Genomic DNA, 20482 nt, shown 5'->3' on the forward strand with positions numbered 1-20482 from the left:
AAACCAGTCGGAGAACACTTCAATCACTCTGGTCACGCGATTACAGACATGAAAGTCGCTATTTTACAACAAAAAAACTTCAAATCCAGACTCCAGCGAGAAACTGCTGAATTGGAATTCATTTGCAAATTGGATACAATTAACTTAGGCTTGAATAGAGACTGGGAGTGGCTTAGTCATTATGCAAGGTAGCTTATTTCCCCTTGTTTTTTCCTCCCTCCCCCCCCCCCAGACGTTCTTGTTAAACCCTGGATTTGTGCTGGAAATGGCCCATCTTGATTATCATACACAATGTAAGGAGAGTGGTCACTTTGGATAAGCTATTACCAGCAGGAGAGTGAGTTTGTGTGTGTGTGTGTGTGTGTGTGTTGGGGGGGGGAGGGTGAGAAAACCTGGATTTGTGTTGGAAATGGCCCACCTTGATTATCATACACATTGTAAGGAGAGTGGTCACTTTAGATAAGCTACTACCAGCAGGAGAGTAGGGTGGGAGGAGGTATTTTTTTATGCTTTGTGTGTATATAATAAGATCTTCTAAACTTTCCACAGTATGCATCCGATGAAGTGAGCTGTAGCTCACGAAAGCTTATGCTCAAATAAATTGGTTAGTCTTTAAGGTGCCACAAGTACTCCTTCACCTGTACTGGGTGGCTCTCAGATGGTTTCTCTTGCTGAGGTTTTGGTTGTAACCCCAAGCAAATCACATCATGTATGGAAAGGGCCCTGTGTCCTTCATGGATGATGAAAGCAATGGAAAAGACAACAGGCCCATTATTGTCAAAGATTCCTAATGCCTCCATTAGGGATAGCAACATACCAATAACATTTAAATAAAGAGTGCTTAGGACCTTGCTCAAGACACCATATTTGATTAACACACAGTTTTGTCTTGCCTTGAATCTCCCCTTTTAAGAGAAGGTAATTGAAAAGATAGTGATGAGCTACCTCCAGTACTGATTATACAGATTTTGATGCCTAACTTCTGGGTTCAGGCTTGTTTATGGAAACATCTCTATTGATATGGATGATCTTCTAGTGATGATGTAAAAGGTAAAGTTCCCAAGCTGATTTTAATAGATTTATCAGCAGCTCTGGATAACATTGTGACTCTAAGGTCTGACTGACTTGCCTGCAAAATATTGCTGGAGTGGACTGAGGAATCTTTCAGTGGGTTTACTTCTTCTCAGAAACTTCTAAAAAGGGTAGTGCTCGGCAATCTCTTCTTCCCTTGGCCCTGCAAATGCCGGGTTCCATAGCATACCATTTTGTAATCCCTTCTGTCTGACATTCCTATTAAGCCACTTGGAAAGATCAAGACTTTGGACTACTGGGTCATCAGTATAACAATACTCAGGTCTTTGCCACCATCTCAAACACTATGACGTCTATAGTCTCTTTACTCTGCCAGCATACAATATAGAGAGATGGATGAAGATTTAAGCTGGGAAAACCTGCAGTTTTGTTTCCTGGTAAGGGGAAGGAGATGGGGGATTAAGCCAATGGTATGTCTGCATCAGCTAATAAGGGTGTAATATCTGACTTTCACCAAAATGGTTCACATCCTCAGGGTCTCATTGGATTTATCGCTGCTCTTTGACTTAACCTGCATTGGTGACCCATAGTGTGGGTGAGTCTGCCATTGATCATGGACCATTCTTCTTCGATCTGGATCTCACACAGTCATCCACACCTTTGTTACTACCAACTGGGACAAATGTGTTTTAGGACCAATTCCTCCAGCTACTTGAGAACCCTTCTGCCTTCCTCCTAACTGCTTCAGGATGCCTCAAACACAGGACCTGAGGTCAAGACTCTACACTGGCTTCCTGTTTTCTTCTGGCTGTAATTCAAAGATGTTGGTAATCATATTCAAAGCCTAAATGGTGTGGAGCCAAGGTATTGAGAGAATACCTCCCACCCTATACACCTGCACAGCAATTAATATCTATTAAGATCGGCTGGGAGACTGCTGAAGTTGAACACTCAGGGCATGACACTATACAATGCAGTTGTAGGGTGCTGCAAGTACAAGCATAGGTAATAAAGCAGTACAGGGAGTGCAGTGGAACGTACTCCTGAATGAGTGAGATAGACATTATGACTGCCAAGTCACTTCTGTCTAGGAGTCTTTAGAAAAGAAGGCAAAGGTAAGTGTCTCAGTTGTATTCCATGGATTGTTGTGTACTGCACTATAAATATCAAGAACATGGTTTCCCATGTTTGGCAGCATGGCTCTCAGTCAAAGGTACTACCCTTAGAATTTGCTCCTCTTGGTATCATGAACATATAACGGTTTCTGAATGAATTTAATTTAGAGAGCACTTGACTGACTATTATCTTAGTTTCTGTGGATGGCATATCTAATTTTATTTTGCTCCTTTAAAGGTCGCCCATGGCAATAGACCTTACAGAAATTTGTAAATATTAAACTTTAATATGCTTCTTTTTATATTAGAAATATTGGAAATTAGAGAGAGCTCCATTAAATCATCTAGTCCATTCCTCATGGACCAGAGCAGGATATGGGGAGCTGCCATACAGCCAACTTCAATCTGTCAGAGTCAAGTACTGTGAATCTTTCATGTATCAATTTGTTTCTAAAATCTATATCCCCTTATCCTTAAGTAAAATCATGATATACTGAGTAAACAGATAGGAAAACAGATAAGGATACAGCTGTACCTGAGGACCTAAGCATATTAAATCCCCAAGAATTACTTGTGTCATACATCTTCATAAGGCTTCATCTGTGACGAAGCAAAATTGACAAAGCAACTACTTCACAAACCCTGCCCCAGCCTGCAGTAGATGCATTACCAGGATAACCTGTAAGCAACAAGTCTTTGTCTAGACACTAGCCCACGCAATAATAAGCACTCAGGATGGCAAAGTATATTTTCTCTTAATTTTTCTTTTCAAAACAATTTTCTTTAGATGTTACTTGTTTAAAATGCAAAGCCCTCCAAACTGAATCTACATTGTGTTTGATAGTACAACCAAACCCCAGAAAATGGACATAATAAAACATTCAGCACCATTATAAAGTGCAGTGAAGTAAAATGAATGGATATCTTACCATGCAGTGGGATTGTAACTTTCTGTCCCATTGTCCCTGTTACAGTAGCTGTTGCCATGGTCAAAATTGTCTGTCCCGTTGAGAAAGAGACGTTTTCAGCGGCAACGCTTGAAGCTGGGGCAATTTTCAATTTAGTTCCTTCAGATAGAACCTTTTCTACCTGCATGTCTTTTGGGCTGTCATCGCCAAAGAGCCTTCTCTTAGCACTTCCAGCTGTAGGAGAACTGTAGCGCTCATGAACAGAGATCGGAGACAATGGCTGCATGTCTAATATGCAAGAAAGGAAAAAACATCACTACAATATGCAGCAGTTTAATAGAAATACAATTTCCAAACTGAGAGAACTGCTAGTCCCCAAGCTACAAAACAGAAGTCAGAATCACAAGAAACCTTCCACAGACAGAACAGTAGCACCATAATACACAGATCAAAGTCCTCTAGCCCTTCAATTGCTTCCCCTTATTCTCTACTATTCCCAAACAATTTCATTTGATTGACAATATACTTGGATTCTTAGTCGCTGGAAAGCGATGGAAACCTCATCCTCCTCCAGTCGCATCTTCCCTGTGCTCTAGCTGCTCGGACATCTTGTGTCTCTGTCTCTTCCTCTTTAATTCCCTCGCTACTATCCAGCTTGAATCCTCCCTCCCTCCCTTTGCTCATTCCCTTAACTCTACTGCTCACAAACTCTGCTCACTTTTGCTGCTGCCCAATAGCATGAGTGGAAGCAGTTAAACTGATCAGTACAATATCAGTTTCACTCTTTTCCTCCATGGAACCCTTCAGAAGCTCAAGATAACCGCCTGCTGCTTAAGATACTACATGGTGTGTGTCCCTCTCCATCCCACAAAGCAGAAGAGCTTCTGGGTAAACAGCAAAGTGAAACTGGCTAAAAACTTGGAAGTTTCACTCTGCCTCTAGCTCTCATCCACTCCCCGTGGACATTTCCTTGTCAGCAGAGGCAGGTGCATGTTTTCAAGCTCTGCTCTTCTCCCCTTCAGTATGCTTCTTTACTTTCTGTACATTTTTTTGAATGGTAACAACAGGTCATACAGTTCAGTGGACAGAAATGTTTGCCTTTTTGTGAAAAAATAGCAAGTCCAAGCTCTTGGTTGTGGGGTTTTTTGTTTTGCTTTGTTTGTTAAAAATAAGTGTCCATTTAAGAACTAATGAGATAGAGGATAGTATTTTTTAAAAAAGAAACTGACCAGTCAAATCTGAGAACGGAGGCATAAAGATAGAAAATACAGGACAGAACCAAACTGCATAGTGAACTACTGAATAGATTAGAACAGCAGGAGAAGCAGAGCTACCAGCTCTCAAGGATTACAGCTACACCATCTGAATCACTATAGACAACCCTAGAAAAGGCACAAAGGCAAATATTACTCTATTCAGGTTAGGCAATGTGGACATAAACACTGGTGTGCCACTCACTGCAATACAACTGATGGAAGAACAAGCAATTGAGTGTTACGGAGACAAAGCCATAGAGTTAGGGAGAAGATTTCCAAACAGAAAGTTTGAAAAGCCAAATGACTAAGATTCTAAGCAAACACAATTCAAAGACACCCAGGATTTCTCTATGTATTACTATGAATGGTTTGAAATACTATATACTACAAACACATCAGAAGCTCTCTACTCACCCCGTCGTAAACTCCCACCAAGATCTGTGCGAACCTCTTTCAACCGGGGGTGCACAATAGGAGATACTGGCATCAGAGGGAGGTGCCCTAGCCCACTTCCTCCATTACCGGCTTCAAAATTACTTGGGTATATTACCTGGGATATAAGAGATGCCAGTTTAAGAATAAATAATCTTCGCCTCTTCGTACCATCTACCATTATTAAAAAGGGTGTCAGAGAACACTGTGTCTTCGTTTTATAATTATTTCACTACTGGATAAATTGTTGCATTTGATTAATATCCTACACAAAATATCAGCCCTGGAAAAGGAGTACATTTGCATTTTCTGGTAATTTATTTTCCCTTCAACATACTTCTTCACAGGTTGGGACCTTGTTTTCTGAGGCTTGTAGAGCTTTCCATAGGGCAGAGTCACTGGTCCAGGCTAGACTCTCCAGAATCTGTTCTTCAATGTTGTTGAGGTGCTTTACCATGTCTCTGGAGAGTCCTTCCTCAGACCGAATCAATACTTCAATCACCTAAAGGGAAGCAAGGCAGTTTAATCAGCCATACTAAAAGCAAAACCACCTCACTCATCCTTAATCACACTCTGACAGAATGCTAGTCATAGCACCCTGGTCACTGACATTGCTGCAGCTCAGAAAAAGTTGCCGGCACAACTGGGAATAATTAGCTATTTTCTGTTGGTGGATTATGAGTACCTGGGTTGTAATTACTAGACTACTGATACAATTGGGAGAATATAAATGGAAGGAACAGGAAGCAGGAGGGGAAGCTCAGAAGGTGACCAGTACAAAGGAGAGAAGCAGTGTGGAAAGCTCCTGCTGCAATATGCCTGTGTCATGTTCTGTTTAAAAAAGAACTGTGGAATAAAAGATACATGTGATGAAAGGAAAATGACCTGGGTGTGTTTACGACTGTGAGACTATGGGATCAGGCTAGAAAGCATGGTACACTCATCAACTGACCATTCATTTCAGGTCCAGTTCAACCTTCCCTCCTTGTTTTTAAAAGCTCCAGCTTCTATTACATACCTTGCATGTTTCTGCTCCTCTTCCTGATACCTCTGCTCATCCCACACACTCCCCTCACCCCAAAACATACCATCTTGCCATAGCTGGTACAAAAGCATTCTATGCTGGAATCCTGTGGTCTGGAATAGCTTCCCTACATCAATTCTCCATCTGATTCCAAGTCCCAGAGGGCCTGTGTTATACAGGAGTTCAGACTAGATGATCATAATGGTCCCTTCTGGCCTTAGAATCTATGAAGACATTTCCTCCTTTCAGAGTAGCAGCCGTGTTAGTCTGTATTCGCAAAAAGAAAAGGAGTATTTGTGGCACCTTGAGACTAACCAATTTATTTGAGCATGAGCTTTCGTGAGCTCACGAAAGCTTATGCTCAAATAAATTTGTTAGTCTCTAAGGTGCCACAAGTACTCCTTTTCTATTTCCTCCTTTGTTATATATTTGTTTCTTTCTCCCTCTCCTTCATCTTCACTGAGCGAAAATGTAGTTTAGTTTAGAATTTTAAGACCCAGTATAAAAGGCTTCATGTGAAATGGTGATTTTATATATATGTATACACACCCCCCATCATTTCCAGTTTACAATTAGATTTAAATTTAGTTTTTAATAGATGCTCTACCACTTTATAACTAGGTGATGTTCACAAATACCATTACCCATCAATCTAAACCTTCATTTGAAAAAAGGTTAAAGCCCTTATGGTTGTGAAGTTAGCTTTACAAAGAACAATCTGACTCGACAGATATTAGTGACATCACTTAATGCACTGACACAGTACAGTGAGGAGTGTGGTTTAAGAGCCTATATCAAATAGAAAATGTGATTCAAGTATAAACCAATGCTGTGTAAGAGAAAGTTACTCACCTTGTGCAGTAATATAGGTTCTTCAAGATGTGTCCCCCTGCGGGTGCTCCACTTCAAGCATTTTTGCGCTCGTGCTCGTAATCAGACACATCTTGAAGAACTTCCGTTACTGCACAAGGTGAATAACTCTCTTCTTCTTCTTCGAGTGCTGTCCCTGTGGGTGCTCCACTTTAGGTGACTTCAGAGTAGTGCCCTCCAGTGGAAGGATGGGCTTTGGAGTTGAAATTGTGAGAGCAGACAGTACAGTGAGTCCAAAAGAGGCATCGGACGTTGTCAGTTGTCTTAATGCGTAGTGATGCGTAAAGGTATGGACTGAGGCCCAGGTTGCAGCCCTACAGATGTCTGTGACAGCCACCACCGCGAGGGACCCGGGAGGAGGATGAGAGAACAGAAACTCTCAGCCTTTGGCAGGCACCAAGTACTTCCTTTCTGTTCTCTTTGCTGTGGGTGGAACAGAGGCAGCAGTCTGCCAAATGGCCTTAATCGGTCCCAAAATGGCATTGTGGAGGGGCAGGACCACCTTAGCAGGGGCTGCGGCTGACAGAATGTCCAGGAACCCATCTGAAGTTTCCTTGATGACCTCTGCCTGCAATCTAGATGTCACCCTCTTTAACAAATCTTGGTAGGCCCTTAAGTTGTCCTGTGGCAGGGAAGACCCCTTGAGCATGAGCACGAGCACATCCTCTGGAGACAATGAGGAAGACGTGTGCGCTGCCATAGCATTCCTTGCCACCTTTTCCCTAGGTCCACTGACTTGGGTACCGGTATCAGTTCTGGTCTTGGTACAAGGGAGCATCCCCGCTTTGGCATCGGCAATGGTGCTGGGATCTGCTCCGGCGCTAGTCCCGGAGGTTGGCTCTGGGGTACCTCTGTGTGCCCCTTATGCTGCTACAGTCTCTGAGCGCACTGAGTAGGAGCAGCGTGAGCCCGTCCCTTGGCCTGGTGGAAGCCTCCACGGGTTCCAAAAAGGCCATTGCAGAGTACTTGACCCCACGGGCCCATAGGCCAGGTCCCTTGGGTCATTCCTGCTCCTGGTGCTCCCAGTGGCAGCATTGCCTATGGGGACTGGCATGGAGCTTCCCTTCAGTGCAGACATCTTGATTAATTGGATCCGGAGTTGGAGCTCGACGAAGACACCAAGGAGGAGGACCTAGGTGACCACAGTGGGCCCAATCCTCCTGGTGTCTGCAGTCAGTGCCATGGAGACATTTCTGGTGAGGCAATGAAGGGGAGCTTCCCCATGGAGGCTGGTCTTGACACTGGCTTAAAGGTGGTCAATGCCTCAGTGCCGCTGGTGCCGCCTTCTGTCTCCTATCCGGACTCGGCACTGACAGAGTCATTAGCTCCGAAGCAGCAGCGTAGGCTTCCAGGGTCGAAGGCACCGCAAACTGGTCCTCCAGGTGCTGACCTGTCAGTTGGTCAAGTGCTACTGGGGTCTGTGGTGCTGGCAGTGGTTGTTGTTGCGGTGCCAGGGAGGGAGAGCAGCCCGGCACAGGTCTCGCTCTATCCCGCTGGGCTCGCTTATCTGCCTTCGGTGCCGGCGAGCGTGTCTTCTCCTTTAGGCCCCAGTGCTTCTTCGGCACTGGTGAGGAGGACCAGTGCCAAGAGCCCCTAGCGGTGCACTTTGTACTGATGCTGAAGTACTCAGCGCGGAGTCTGACCTCAGCTCCGAGGCGGGTCTCAGCGCCACCTCCATAAGTAGGACTTTCAGCCTTGCTGCTCTGTCTCTCTGCGTGCGGGGTTTAAATTCCCAGATGTTACAGCGCTCTTTTCTAAGAGCCTCCCCCAAACACTTCAGACAACTCAAGTGAGGGTCACTAGTAGGCACAGGCTAGGTTTAAACCCGGCTCCCAAGGTATGTCCCAGTACCAGGGGAGGGACGGACCAACTCTCCGAGTATGAAGAGGAGTCGAAGTCCTAACCTATAACTAACTAACCTACTGGAACTACTAACACTATGAAACTAACTACTTACAATGCAAGAACAGTGGAAACCACTAAAAGCACTTTGCTCAAGGCAAAGGAGGAAGTTCCGACAGCTGGATGGGCGGTAAGAAGGAACAGAGGAGTGTGGACTTGGCAGGAGCCCCATATACTGGTGCTATGAGTGCACAATACCCGGGGGTGCCAGCGCCTAGCCTATGAATACTACTAGGGGAAAGTCTCCGACAGCTGTGCTTGGGGCATTCGCACACCTAAATCAGAATGGACATGTGCAATCACTCGAAGAACTGCGAGCAACAGCAGAGGCACACACACTGGGGCTATTGCCTGAGGAAAGGGACTCTAAAATGAAGGCTAGGGGAATGTTTCCACTACTCTACTCTTGCAGCTACCCAAAAGCTGAGGAAGTGGTAGAGTAGCAGACACACCCCAACCTCCAAACGTCAACAGCCAGGAGGCGATGGGAGGTCAGAAACAGAGGCTTTGGGAAGGGAAAAAGAGAGCGGGCAGGGAAATATACCTCATATACCATACTGACAAGAAAGGCTGGGGTCCCCAATGAGGGTCCAGGAACAGCACTGCGACTAGAGTCTCAACACCCTCTTGGTTTCTCAAAGGCTGGCTTCTATCTTGGGCATTGTTCCTGAAAAGCAGGGCCCCCACATCTTAACTGGCTGGCTAGACCTCCGACTATTAGGGCCTGGAAGTTTTCACTGGATGCCTAGGTATTGGTATGTCTGTGAGAGAGGCCAAAAGACAGAGAGACTGAGATAAGGTAAGTTAGTAAAGAAGAAAGGCACAGAATTTGTGGGGGAGAGACGGAAGAATAATGGTGACAAAAAGGTGGAAGTGGGGAACAAGAAGAGAAGACAGTGCTCTGTTGCAGGAAAGTCAGTTAAGTAAAGACAGGAAGGGAAAAAGATTTAACAAATGGGATGTAACAAGTAGGACTGATCAAACAGTACTCAACAAATATATTATTTTGAAGTATTTTATCAGTATTTGTGGTATGTGACCAGTTCTACTACTGGTGAAATATTTAGTAAATTTGAATACTGGTAGAAATACTGGTCAAATATAGTCTAAGAATATTTTATTCCACTATTTGACCAACCACAGTAGTAAGTCACGTTTACAAATCATTTGTTACATCAAAAATTAACTGACAGCATGTTACAATTAAATAAAGTATACAAACCATGCACAAGTGCTTTATTCCTTTACATTACAAGGGAAAGGGTGTCACAAGTATTACATATGTTGGATAATAGATGTCAATTCTTGGTAGCATATTCAAGGGCAGTGTGGTGGGGCACTGCCCCACCCCCATGCCAGATTGGGCTACAGCAGACCAGAGCAGCTGCGCAAGGTGGCAGCCAATCAGGGCGGGCCTGTTAGAAAGCCAATCAGGGCCAGTATTACAGCCAGCCAATCAGGGCTAGGCTAGGCCCTATACAAAGGCTGCCCAGGAAGGGAGCAGGCAGTCTGTCCCAGACCTTCATGGGGGAAGGTCTGTCTCCTGAGCCCGAGACAGACACCTCGGACAGAGCAGTGCTGGGCAGGGCAGGTTCGGGGGGTGCACAGAAGGGCTCTGGCCCAATACCTGCCAGACTGCAGGCCCTGACAGAAAGAGCCTAGAGGATGTGAAGGGCCAGAGGGGAAGTGGCCTAGGAACAGTTAGACAAGGGGAGAGGAGGAGGGCAGAGAGGCTGCCACTAAAGGGTCTTTGGATTGGGACCCAGAGTAGTGGGCAGGTCTGGGTCCCCCCCCCTTCTCCTTGTACAGCACCTGGCTGTGGAAGGGTGGCCGTGACAGACTGCAACTGGCCCTTGAACAGAGGGGCTACACTTGAGGGGTTGTGGTTGGCCACTGCGGCAGGAGTGAACTGGAAAAACTGCTGTTAACTCCCCCCTGGAAGGGGGCCAGTGTGGACTTAGGGACACTGCCGGAGGGCAGTGTCTGGAAGAGGATGCTGGGAGCAACGTGGGTTGAGATACCAATTGAGGGCAAGAGATGGATGGGACACCACTGGCAGGGGGTGCTTTGCATGAACTGACCTAATTCCCAGAGTAAACAGCAGGAGGCACTGCAGTGGTGAGTCCCAATCCTGTCACAGGCAGCCTTACACTAAAATAGCACACCTGTTACAGGTCAGCACTCGCCCCTCTGCTATACCTAACCTAGGAATAGAGGGCTTCTAGGACTGTCAATCTAATACTAAACAGAGGTACTTTACAAGTTTATAATTCAGATCCAAGTATTTGAACACAATGTTTATGCTTACCTTATAAAAATAGAATGGTCGGAGATCAAGAACCTCAATAATCCAAGGGAAAGTTCGCAGTGAGCTATATGCAAATAGCACAATCTCCAAACAACATGCCATCAGGGAACGATGGAAAATGTCTTGCTCCAAAAGAGCCTAGATGGGACACAGAAATGGTTTTCAGCCACATCATTGAGGAATTACTCATAAATATGTTTTCTTAAATGATACCAGAGAGACTGAACTACTGAGAAAGAACAGCATTCTCATCATCACACACACAAACTCTATCCACACTAGATGAAATATGATGATTTGATCTGCTAAGGCCTACACTAAAAAAAATCTAGAATAGGAATTTAAGTTTTGTTTTAAATCATACCCTGAATTTACTATTCATTAATTAAACCTTAACCGAATTAAGATTTGGGATATGGAAAAAGTTACAGAAGAGCAAGCACTGAAAAAGAAGTCAAGAGACAAAGGACATAGATTCCAAGGCCAGAAGGCCTTGTGATCATCTAGTCTGATCTTTTTTATAACAAAAGCCAGAGAACTTTGCCAAAATAATTCCTAGAGCAGATCTTTTAGAAAAACATCCCATCTTGATTTAAAAATTGTCAGGGATGGAGAATCCACCACGATGTTTGGTAAATTGTTCCAATGATTAATTATCCTCACTGTTAAAAATGTATCCCTTATTTCCAGTCTGAATTTGTCTAGCTTCAACTTCCAGACATTGGATCATGCTATACTTGTGTCTGTTAGACTGAAGATCCCATTATCAAATATTTGTTCCCCAATGTAGGTACTTCTAGACTAATCAAGTCACCCTTTAACCTTCTTTGTTAGACTCAAGGAGCTCAATCTATTTATTTTATCACTATAAAGGCACAAAAATGATTATAGGTCTAGAAAACATGACCTATGAGGGAAGATTTAAAAAATTGGGTTTGTTTAGTCTGGAAAAAAGAAGACTGAGGGGACATAAGTTTTCAAGTACATAAAAGGTTGTTAACAAGGAAGACGGAGAAAAATTGTTCTTCTTAATCTCTGAGGATAGGACAAGAAACAATGGGCTTAAATTGCAGCAAGGGAGGCGTAAGTTAGACATTAGGAAAAACTTCCTAACTGTCAGGGTGATTAAGCACTGGAATAAATTGCCTAGGGAGGTTGTGGAATCTCCATCATTGGAGATTTTTAAGAGCAAGTTAGACAAAAACCTGTCAGCGATGGTCTAATAATACTTAGTCCTGCCATGAGTGCAGGGGACTGGACTAGATGACCTCTCAAGGTCCCTTCCAGTCCTATGATTCTATGTTTTTTAATCTATTCATCATTCTTGTGGCTCTTCTGTGAACCCTGTCCAATTTATCATGTCATTTAGCATGCCTGTTCCACTCTTTACAGCCAGATTTGCTGTCTTATAAGCAGTATAGGTGCTGACACACTGGAGAAAGAATAGCAGCTAAATCAATTGTATTACAACTAGCACATTGCTAGATTATGACAGTTTAAGCTACAAAAAGGAAAATTCCAATGGCATACTTAAGTACTGTACTACATTCAACTACTTTACATATTTGTTCCCTGAAAGATTAATTACTGTTTCTTTGGCCCTTTCCATTACTTCCCGCTTTTCCAAAAGTTTAAATGGTAAAGGCTGGTTTTATACTTGTTTATCTACTAATAATACAAGTCGAAGGGGAAGCAGCCCCTCATGCCAATGACAGGAAAGCTGCTTTCATACTATGGGTAAAAGGATAAAAGCCTGCACACCAGGAGTTAAAGCAGAATGCAGAGTGTGCTATCTGCAGTTACTGCAAAGCAACAGATGTTTTGTTGAAGGATAAAGAGGAGAACAAAAATGCCTTGCCCAGCATCTATGTTCTAAAAGACAATATAGGCAAAGAATTAGCAGTTGTAGGCACCTTCATATATAGTTCTTTTTATTGTCAAACGCTAGTCTATTCAGGTATATATCACATATCAACACATACGAGTTAGGGGGGAAAAAAGGATATATCAGTATTAAACGCAGATGAAAGGAATCATTTCAGATGCAGGAGAGAAGGATAACATAAAGAAGAAAAACAATCTTGGAGAGAAATATTTGCAAGTCACTTTTCTTTATCAGTTCAAATTACTTGACAATCCAGTTTTTGATTTAAAATCAGGTAAGAATTCACCTTTGTTGTAGTTAGGGATGTAAAATATTAAACAGTTAACTGGTAAGCATTAGTCTTACCAGTTTACTCACTCTACCCATTAGCCCCCAGGCCCGAGCCAGACGGCCAGAGCAATCCCAGCCCCTCTCCCTTTAATCTGTTAATTGGTTAAATGATATAATTTTAATAATTTAAACAGTTAACTTTTAAAACAATATTTACATTCCCAGTTGTAGTACAGCAGAGTGTGTAGGATTTACTGCGCAGCCATAAGAAAATATAAGGAAGGAACTGTTAGTTGAGAGACTAGTAACACTGAAGAAACATTGAGCTCTCAGGAAACTATGACTGGGTCAAATGTCTTGAAATCTCATTTAAGGAATGAAATTAATATTAAACTGGAAAATTGAGCCCATCAATCCACTATTTAGCTAGTCAACAGACTGAGGAACCAATTCTGCCTTCAGACTGATTTAAATGGGAGCTCTGTGGATTGACCCAAACACGGAATTTTTCTGAAAGTATTCACAAGGTGAACTTAAAGAAGAGGAAGCTCTTCTGTTCCAGCTTTCTACTTACTGTCATGTCCTTCCCATGCAATCTTCGTGTTTCTTGTACTACTATCGTCTCCAAAATTTTGTAATACAAAATCTCTGCCAGTTTTAGTCTGTTAACAGCAAAATCTGCAATTGAAACCAAACATTGCTGAAAGCTTGTATTCCAAGTCAGCAGTTTGGGGGGGCGGGGTGGGGGGACAGGGGATGAATAAACAGCTTTGATTAAGTTAACCAGTATTTTACTTTCCATAACAGAAACACACGTGTGTTGTAAGCCAAGAGGACATACTACTCTGAACTCTTTAGTAATGTCATGTGATTCAAACCTTACATGCAATTAACGTATTTCATACTCTTTAGATGTTCAAACTTTAGGAATGCTTATGTGTAAGGTCTCCACTCCAGTTTTGTAAGACTTCTGAATTTCAAATATGCAATGTGTTGCATTAACACGCATACAGGAAAGTTAATTTAATTAAGAAACCTTTTTTCCCCACTTCTTATGTAGTTTTTGTGTATACTATTTCCTTTTAATTTGATCTCTTAAAAATAATTGTTAGATGAATGCAAATTTTCAGTCTTTTATTAAGAGTTTCAATATAATTTCTTTCAAGTCCCATCCATTTTTAACTACAGTAACTCCTTGCTTAACATTGTAGTTATGTTAAGCAAAACTATGTTAAGTGAATCCGATTTCCCCATAAGAATTAATGTAAATGGGGGGGCCACTGGTAGTAGGTTCTAGGGAATTTTTTTTCACCAGACAAAAGATTATGTGTATGTGTACACACACACACACACCGTATAAGTTTTAAACAAACAATTTAATACTGTACACAGCAATGATAATTGCGAAGCTTGGTTGAGGAGGTGGCGTCAGGGTGGAAGAGGGTGGGATATTTCCTAGGGAATGCCTTGCTTCTAAATGATGATCTAGCACTCAATTGAGCCCTCGAGGGTTAACACATTGTTGTTAATGTAGCCTCACACGCTACAAGGCAGCACGAATGGAGGGAGGAGACACAGTGGCTACAAACATTCCCTGTGGAAACTGAACATGATGATGAACCCACGCTATCCCACTGGAGCGCACCACTCCCTCCACTTTCCAAAGTCCTGGGGGTGCATGTGTGAGAGAGACACAGCAGTGGGGGGAGGGACACCTGACTGATAGCCTGCTGGGCAGCTGCCGCACAGGGAACTTAGGGGAGCTGATGGGGGAGGGCTGCCAGCCCACCCTGGTTCCAAGCCTCCAACAGCTAGCTCCAACAGGCCACTCTTCCTGCAAGCAGTGGACAAAGCAGGTGGCTGCCAAACAACGTTATAAGGAAGCATTACGCAACTTTAAACGAGCATGTTATCTAACAGATCAGAGACATAACAATGAAACAATGTTAACTGGGATGACCATAAGTGAGGAGTTACTGTATAACTTTGCATGGTTTCATTCAACTCTGTACAATGTCCTGTTTGGTAGTTATTGACCTGTTGCAATGAAAATATGCAACAAGTTCTGAACCAATGAGTAGAGGCTCAATATTTTAGTTATTGTTGCCTTTACTTTAATAAATAACGGATGCTTTAGTAAACTTTTTTAAAAGATACTCTTTAGTTTGATTGCTGACCTCCCCAATGCAATATTCTTACTATCTTATAAATGTCTCAATAGGAGTTGTACTGAAGGCACCTTCACCTCCATGGAGTTGGACTGATGTATGGATGAAATGTCCCAGAAAACACACTCTAAGGACATTTATCTCTTCAAAATTTTGATCAGCCTGTCCCAATCAGTGAGGAGTTGGAGTAATATTAGCACATTTCTATGCAGCAAGTTGTCCCTCCATTGAAAATTCAGTTTTCATCTACACCAATTGTTCATTTTATTTAGTACATGAAGAATCAGCCCAAGCATTTTTCTTCCCATAAACGTGTCGCCTTTGATACAAAAGCGATGCACTTCAATATGCTGAAACATTCTATGCATTTCACATATTCCTACCTATGTGAGATCCTGGCTGGTCATCTGTTGACTTAGTATAACTCCGACAGAAAGCCTCACCTATTTCTTTAACTCGATTCAAGATGCTTTCCATAGGGTTGCGTACGCAAGACCTACAGCAGGACCCAGAAAGAGAAACCTCATTTGTATATTACAGAAGCATAAAGCCCTGAGAAGATTAATTTCACCAAGCTTTCCTCTTGGCAACCAATGTCCCATCCTTTGATGTATTTTACACTCTGGACAACACACATTCAAACAGATTTACAAGCTAACCAGAAAAAGAGACAGTCCATGTTGGTTTTAATATTATTACTTGCAACTCCTATTCTGAACTGTAACCTTGCCTTATTTCATTCCGTTCTGTACAACATTCTGTTCAATGGTTACTGACCTGTTGTACGCAAAGAAAAGATGCAACATGTGTTCCAGAACAAAGAGTAGCAGTACAATATTTTTAAAAGGCCATATAGGATCTGATAGTTTGAGAAGACCTAGGGCTTGTCTACACAGTGGAGCAATGCACACTATGGAGGTAAGATTTCTAAAGGGAACTAATTATTGTGGATTAACTACTCTGAGTAGACACTGCTGGTGCACACTAAAGATTTCCTAGTGCACTTTAATGTAGTAAGTACTAGTGCTTACTATGTTAAAGTGTACTAAGAACTTTTAGTGAGCATCAGCAGGCACAGACCAATTAATCCATAACACATTAGGAATCTCACCCCCATAGTGTGCATTACTCCACTGTGTAGATAAGCCCTGACTAACTCCATTATCATTTTTGTACATGAGGCGTGCTTGATAAAGAATGTGCTTATATAAACTGAATTCTGTTCTCCAGAGCAGTGCACTAGTTCCCCTCTTTAGAAATAATAATGGACTTTTGTTTCTTTTAACCTTACCTTACTTCGACTTTTATATTATCTTAAAAGTATTAAATTACTATGTAATACTCTGAGCATCCGGACAGGAAGATTGTGGGAGGATTTTATAAATTATTTTAAATTATGCAAATTGCTACCACACAATTAAGACCAAAACAGATTGGTGTGTTTTTTTGTTTGTTTGTGTTTTTTTTTTTTTTTTATGCGGGGAGAAAGGAGGAAAGAAGAAGAAACCTATTGATTCAAATAAAAAAAAAAAGAGGAAATGGATGGAAAGTAATGCTAGTCAGAGTATAACACCTCAGTACTTTGATATCCATATAATATTTGCACCAGAGATAACGTGGGCTACCAATAATTTACCTTTCAGTAGCCCAATCTATTAAGATACAACTAGAATGTTCCCCTAGACCAGTGGTGGGCAAACTATGGCCCGTGGGCCGGATCCAGGATGTGGTGCCAGCCCCTTCTGGGAGTGGCGCGGAGCCTGCAATCGCTACCCCCGTGGCACTGTGGGTCCCGCGCTGCTCCCAGAAGCGGCTGGTACCACGTCCCTGCGGCCCCTGGGGGAGGAGGGGGCAGAGGGCTTCAGGCACTTCCCTCGCCTGCATGGACTGCACCCCGCTGCTCCCACTGGCCGGGAACGGGGAAACGCGGCCAATGGAAGCTTCGGGGGAGGTACCCGCAGGCGAGGACAGCGCACGGAGCCCTCTGCCTCCCCTCCCCCAGGGGCCGCAGGGACGTGGTGTCGTCTGCTTCTGGGAGTGGCGCGGGACCAGGGCAGGCAGGGAGCCCACCTTAGCCCTGCTGCATGCCGTTGCCACCCCGGAGCCACTCAAGGTAAGTGGCGCCAGACTGGAGCCCGCACCCTGAACCCCCTGCTGCACCCCACATACCTCCTGCACCCCAAACCCCTGCCTGGAGCCTCCTCCTGCACCCAACCCCCTCCCTGATCCCCCTCCTGCACTCTGCACCCCTCCCTGCACCCCAACACCTGCCCTGAGCCCCCTCCCACACTCTGTGTCAATAAAAAGCAGGTGCACAAATTATGTTTAGCTGATGAGTAAAAAAAATTTGGCCCTATTAATCTAACAGTAAGTAATGAAGTTTTTTTAAAAGCCATACTTTTCCAGAAGCACAGATTCATTAAGAAATAAAAGGTTTAGGTCCTCACAATAAGGTCTTTCAAATGGAAACACTAAGAAGACGGATTTTTTTTTTCCCCCAGCAACCCTCATAAAACCCTTTAAAGAGACTTGAGCATGGAGCAAAAATGTAGTAGCCTAACAAAACCAAGTCTGAAGAGAGGGGTCACCTTTTGTAATGAAAGTAGGGGTTAGTGACATGCTTACTCAAAGATAGCTATAAGCTGTTCACTTGGCGCATTTTTCAACCCAGCCACAATGCTCTGTAAACGGCTCACACTTTGTGTTGCTGAAGCAACAGGAGTGATTACTGCTTCCTTCTCTCTCAGGTATCTCCTTCCTGTCAGTGGTGTAGAAGGTGCAAATGATCTTTTCTGCCAAGTAAGATAGAAAATAAGTTAATCATCAAAAATTATGTTTCTACAGATGTTCTGAGACATGAACTACAAAGTCATTCCCAAAACTCACAGCTACACCACAAACCACAGAGAAAATGAGTATACCGTCACTACCACAAAATGGCTGAGATTTAAAATAAAGTGTTTTTAAGGGCAAGTTCTATAATAAATTACAAACTTAATAAAATCCCCAAACTAAAAGTCAGAAGTTTAAACAAAGAGAGAAATCAATAAAATACAAGACTTAAACGTCTTAAAAACATAGACAAGAGGTTTAAGATCACTTAAACACTGACAAATGGTAAAGGCAAGAGTACTCCAATGCATAGCCATAACTACCTCATGACACAGAACTACTGTATAATCAACCTCCCCTTTTAATCTTAATATATTTATCCTACATGCTGCAATTACAATTCAGTTCCAAAGCTCTTCTCTGCATGCAACACATTTGGGTTTAAACTATGTATATATTTTACAAAATGTACTAATATTTCAAGCGAAGCAATGATATCCAAAGAAAGCTGAAGCAGTATTTGTAAACATTGAAAGACTATATATAAACAACCAACCTTTTTTGCACTACCCACTTAAAGCCTCTACTCCCCTTTATGGAAAAACACTTCCCCCTAGTCTATCCTTGCCTCACTCCATTATCTACAGACCCCAGTTCACTCCTTAGCACAAAAGTTTCCCATTAAGAAGACTGAGCTTCCTTTAGAAGTGAATTAATGTAATTTTAAGAAACAAACTATTTGATATTAGCATTATTTCGGGACAGATTCCCAGCTGCAATCAAGGAGCATTTGACACAGATGAGGGGGATTCCCCATCCACTTCCAAAGGTGCCCAATTCACTACCAGTCACAGGACTGCTATGTACAAGTCTTCCGGTCCAAGTTAAACCAGCCTGAAGGCTGCTCTAGCCTGCACCATATGCCTGCAACCTCATTATAGCATGCTGTGGTGATTCACAGCTAAAGAAGCCCCACCTATGCCATCTTCCCCACCAGCCACTGAAATGGCACTGAAGCTGCTATACCACCCGAGGATCCCCTTACATGGGAAGAGATGCTCTGGGGGATGGATCCATCTATTTGAAAGCTACTTAATACCAATGGAGTGGCACAAAGTGGCTGGAGCACAATCCTGGACTGTATTGATTATATTTTCCATTTCCACAATTCAAGATATGAATAACGTAAGAAAATGTTACTTTTTGTAATATTAAGATGGCTACTTTTCAGAAAAGTTGGAAGGATCAAGGTTAGCCAGAGCCTTCAAAGTCACAATTTATAAGTAAGCAGAAAGCATAAGAAAGGATCTGCTGTGCTATGAAAATTTTAAAGTTCAAAATGGGCAAAATGAGTCAAAATCACTGCACATTCACTCATTAAACGTCAAATATAAAGCCCAATAGCTTTGCACTGTATTGAAGAATGATTTTACAAAACTGATCTGTACCAGTGCTAGCTTCTAGGAACAATTCTTTTTCAGCTGTATCCAACTTATTTTTGAAACTGTCTAAGCAGCATGAAACTAGTAACACTTGTCAACTGTAATTGACGCACCATCCTTCAGAGAGACAAGATGGGTGAGGTAATATCTTTTATTTAACCAACTTCTGTTGGTGATAAAGAGAAGCTTTTGACCACCACACAGCTCCTTCTTCAGGTCTGAGCATCACAGCTAAATGCAAGGTGGAACAGATTGTTTAGCATAAGTAGTTAGCATATATTAAGGCAGAGATTCTCAAACTGGTGGGTGCACCCCCCGAGGGGGGCTGCAAAATGTTTTCTAGGGGGGCAGGTATGAGATGCTCTAGGGAAAAAACAAAAACCCCTTAGTGCACACATTTTACCCACAGCAATTAATAACTAGCAAAGCTGATTCCTCCAGACATATCAAATCCTCAGATGGCGCTGTGCATTTTGACGGATTTCTGTTAAGCTTGCATAGCATTATATAAAGTTGTTGCCATCTGTACATTAAATCTGTTTGCTACAATGTGGTATGCTCATTTAATTGTAAGCATCAACCACAATCACAGTTTTGCTTTTGCTCTTATTACAGTGGATCATTGGCTCATTTGTGCAACAGAAAAAAAATACCCCAACTCAAGTGAAAACCAGAGAAGGCCAAAACTTTTCTGAACTACTTTACTGTACATTAAAAACTAACAATGATCTCATCTTCAGGTACAAGGAGATCTCCAGATAGCTGTCTCAAGCATCTAACCCAAGATGGAATTGCTCTGCTCCAAAAACAGGTGCACCCATCATACTAGTAACAACAGTGTGATGCCAGTAAGCAGTATATCACTAAAAATTTAAATTACTATATACTTAAATGGCTGTTTGAATAACTGCCTTACTGTTTTTAATATTTAGTAAGAGTTGTATGGTGATATTTTTTTAAATCGGTATAGGTACTGTGTAGTGGCGGGGGGAGGAACGTAAACTACTACAGACACAAAGAAGGGGAGCGTGGTCAAAT

General features: G+C 42.6%; 1 protein-coding gene across 6 annotated transcripts in view; it reads right to left on the minus strand.

The window, feature by feature from the left end:
• Positions 1-20482, minus strand: part of RBL1 (RB transcriptional corepressor like 1) — an 80997-nt gene that overhangs the window by 32495 nt on the left and 28020 nt on the right. For all 6 annotated transcript variants that reach the window (XM_084645912.1, XM_084645911.1, XM_084645915.1 and 3 more), the window contains 7 exons: positions 17796-17962; positions 15554-15666; positions 13577-13680; positions 10848-10985; positions 5081-5245; positions 4726-4861; positions 3077-3343 (listed from right to left, as the gene is read on the minus strand). In XM_084645912.1, coding sequence (XP_084502038.1) covers positions 3077-3343; positions 4726-4861; positions 5081-5245; positions 10848-10985; positions 13577-13680; positions 15554-15666; positions 17796-17962 — 1090 coding nt within the window. The remainder of the gene's footprint in view (positions 1-3076; positions 3344-4725; positions 4862-5080; positions 5246-10847; positions 10986-13576; positions 13681-15553; positions 15667-17795; positions 17963-20482) is intronic.

This window comes from Lepidochelys olivacea (genome assembly GCF_965140295.1).
Source record: "Lepidochelys olivacea isolate rLepOli2 genome assembly, chromosome: 13".
Taxonomy (NCBI): Eukaryota; Metazoa; Chordata; order Testudines; family Cheloniidae; genus Lepidochelys; species Lepidochelys olivacea.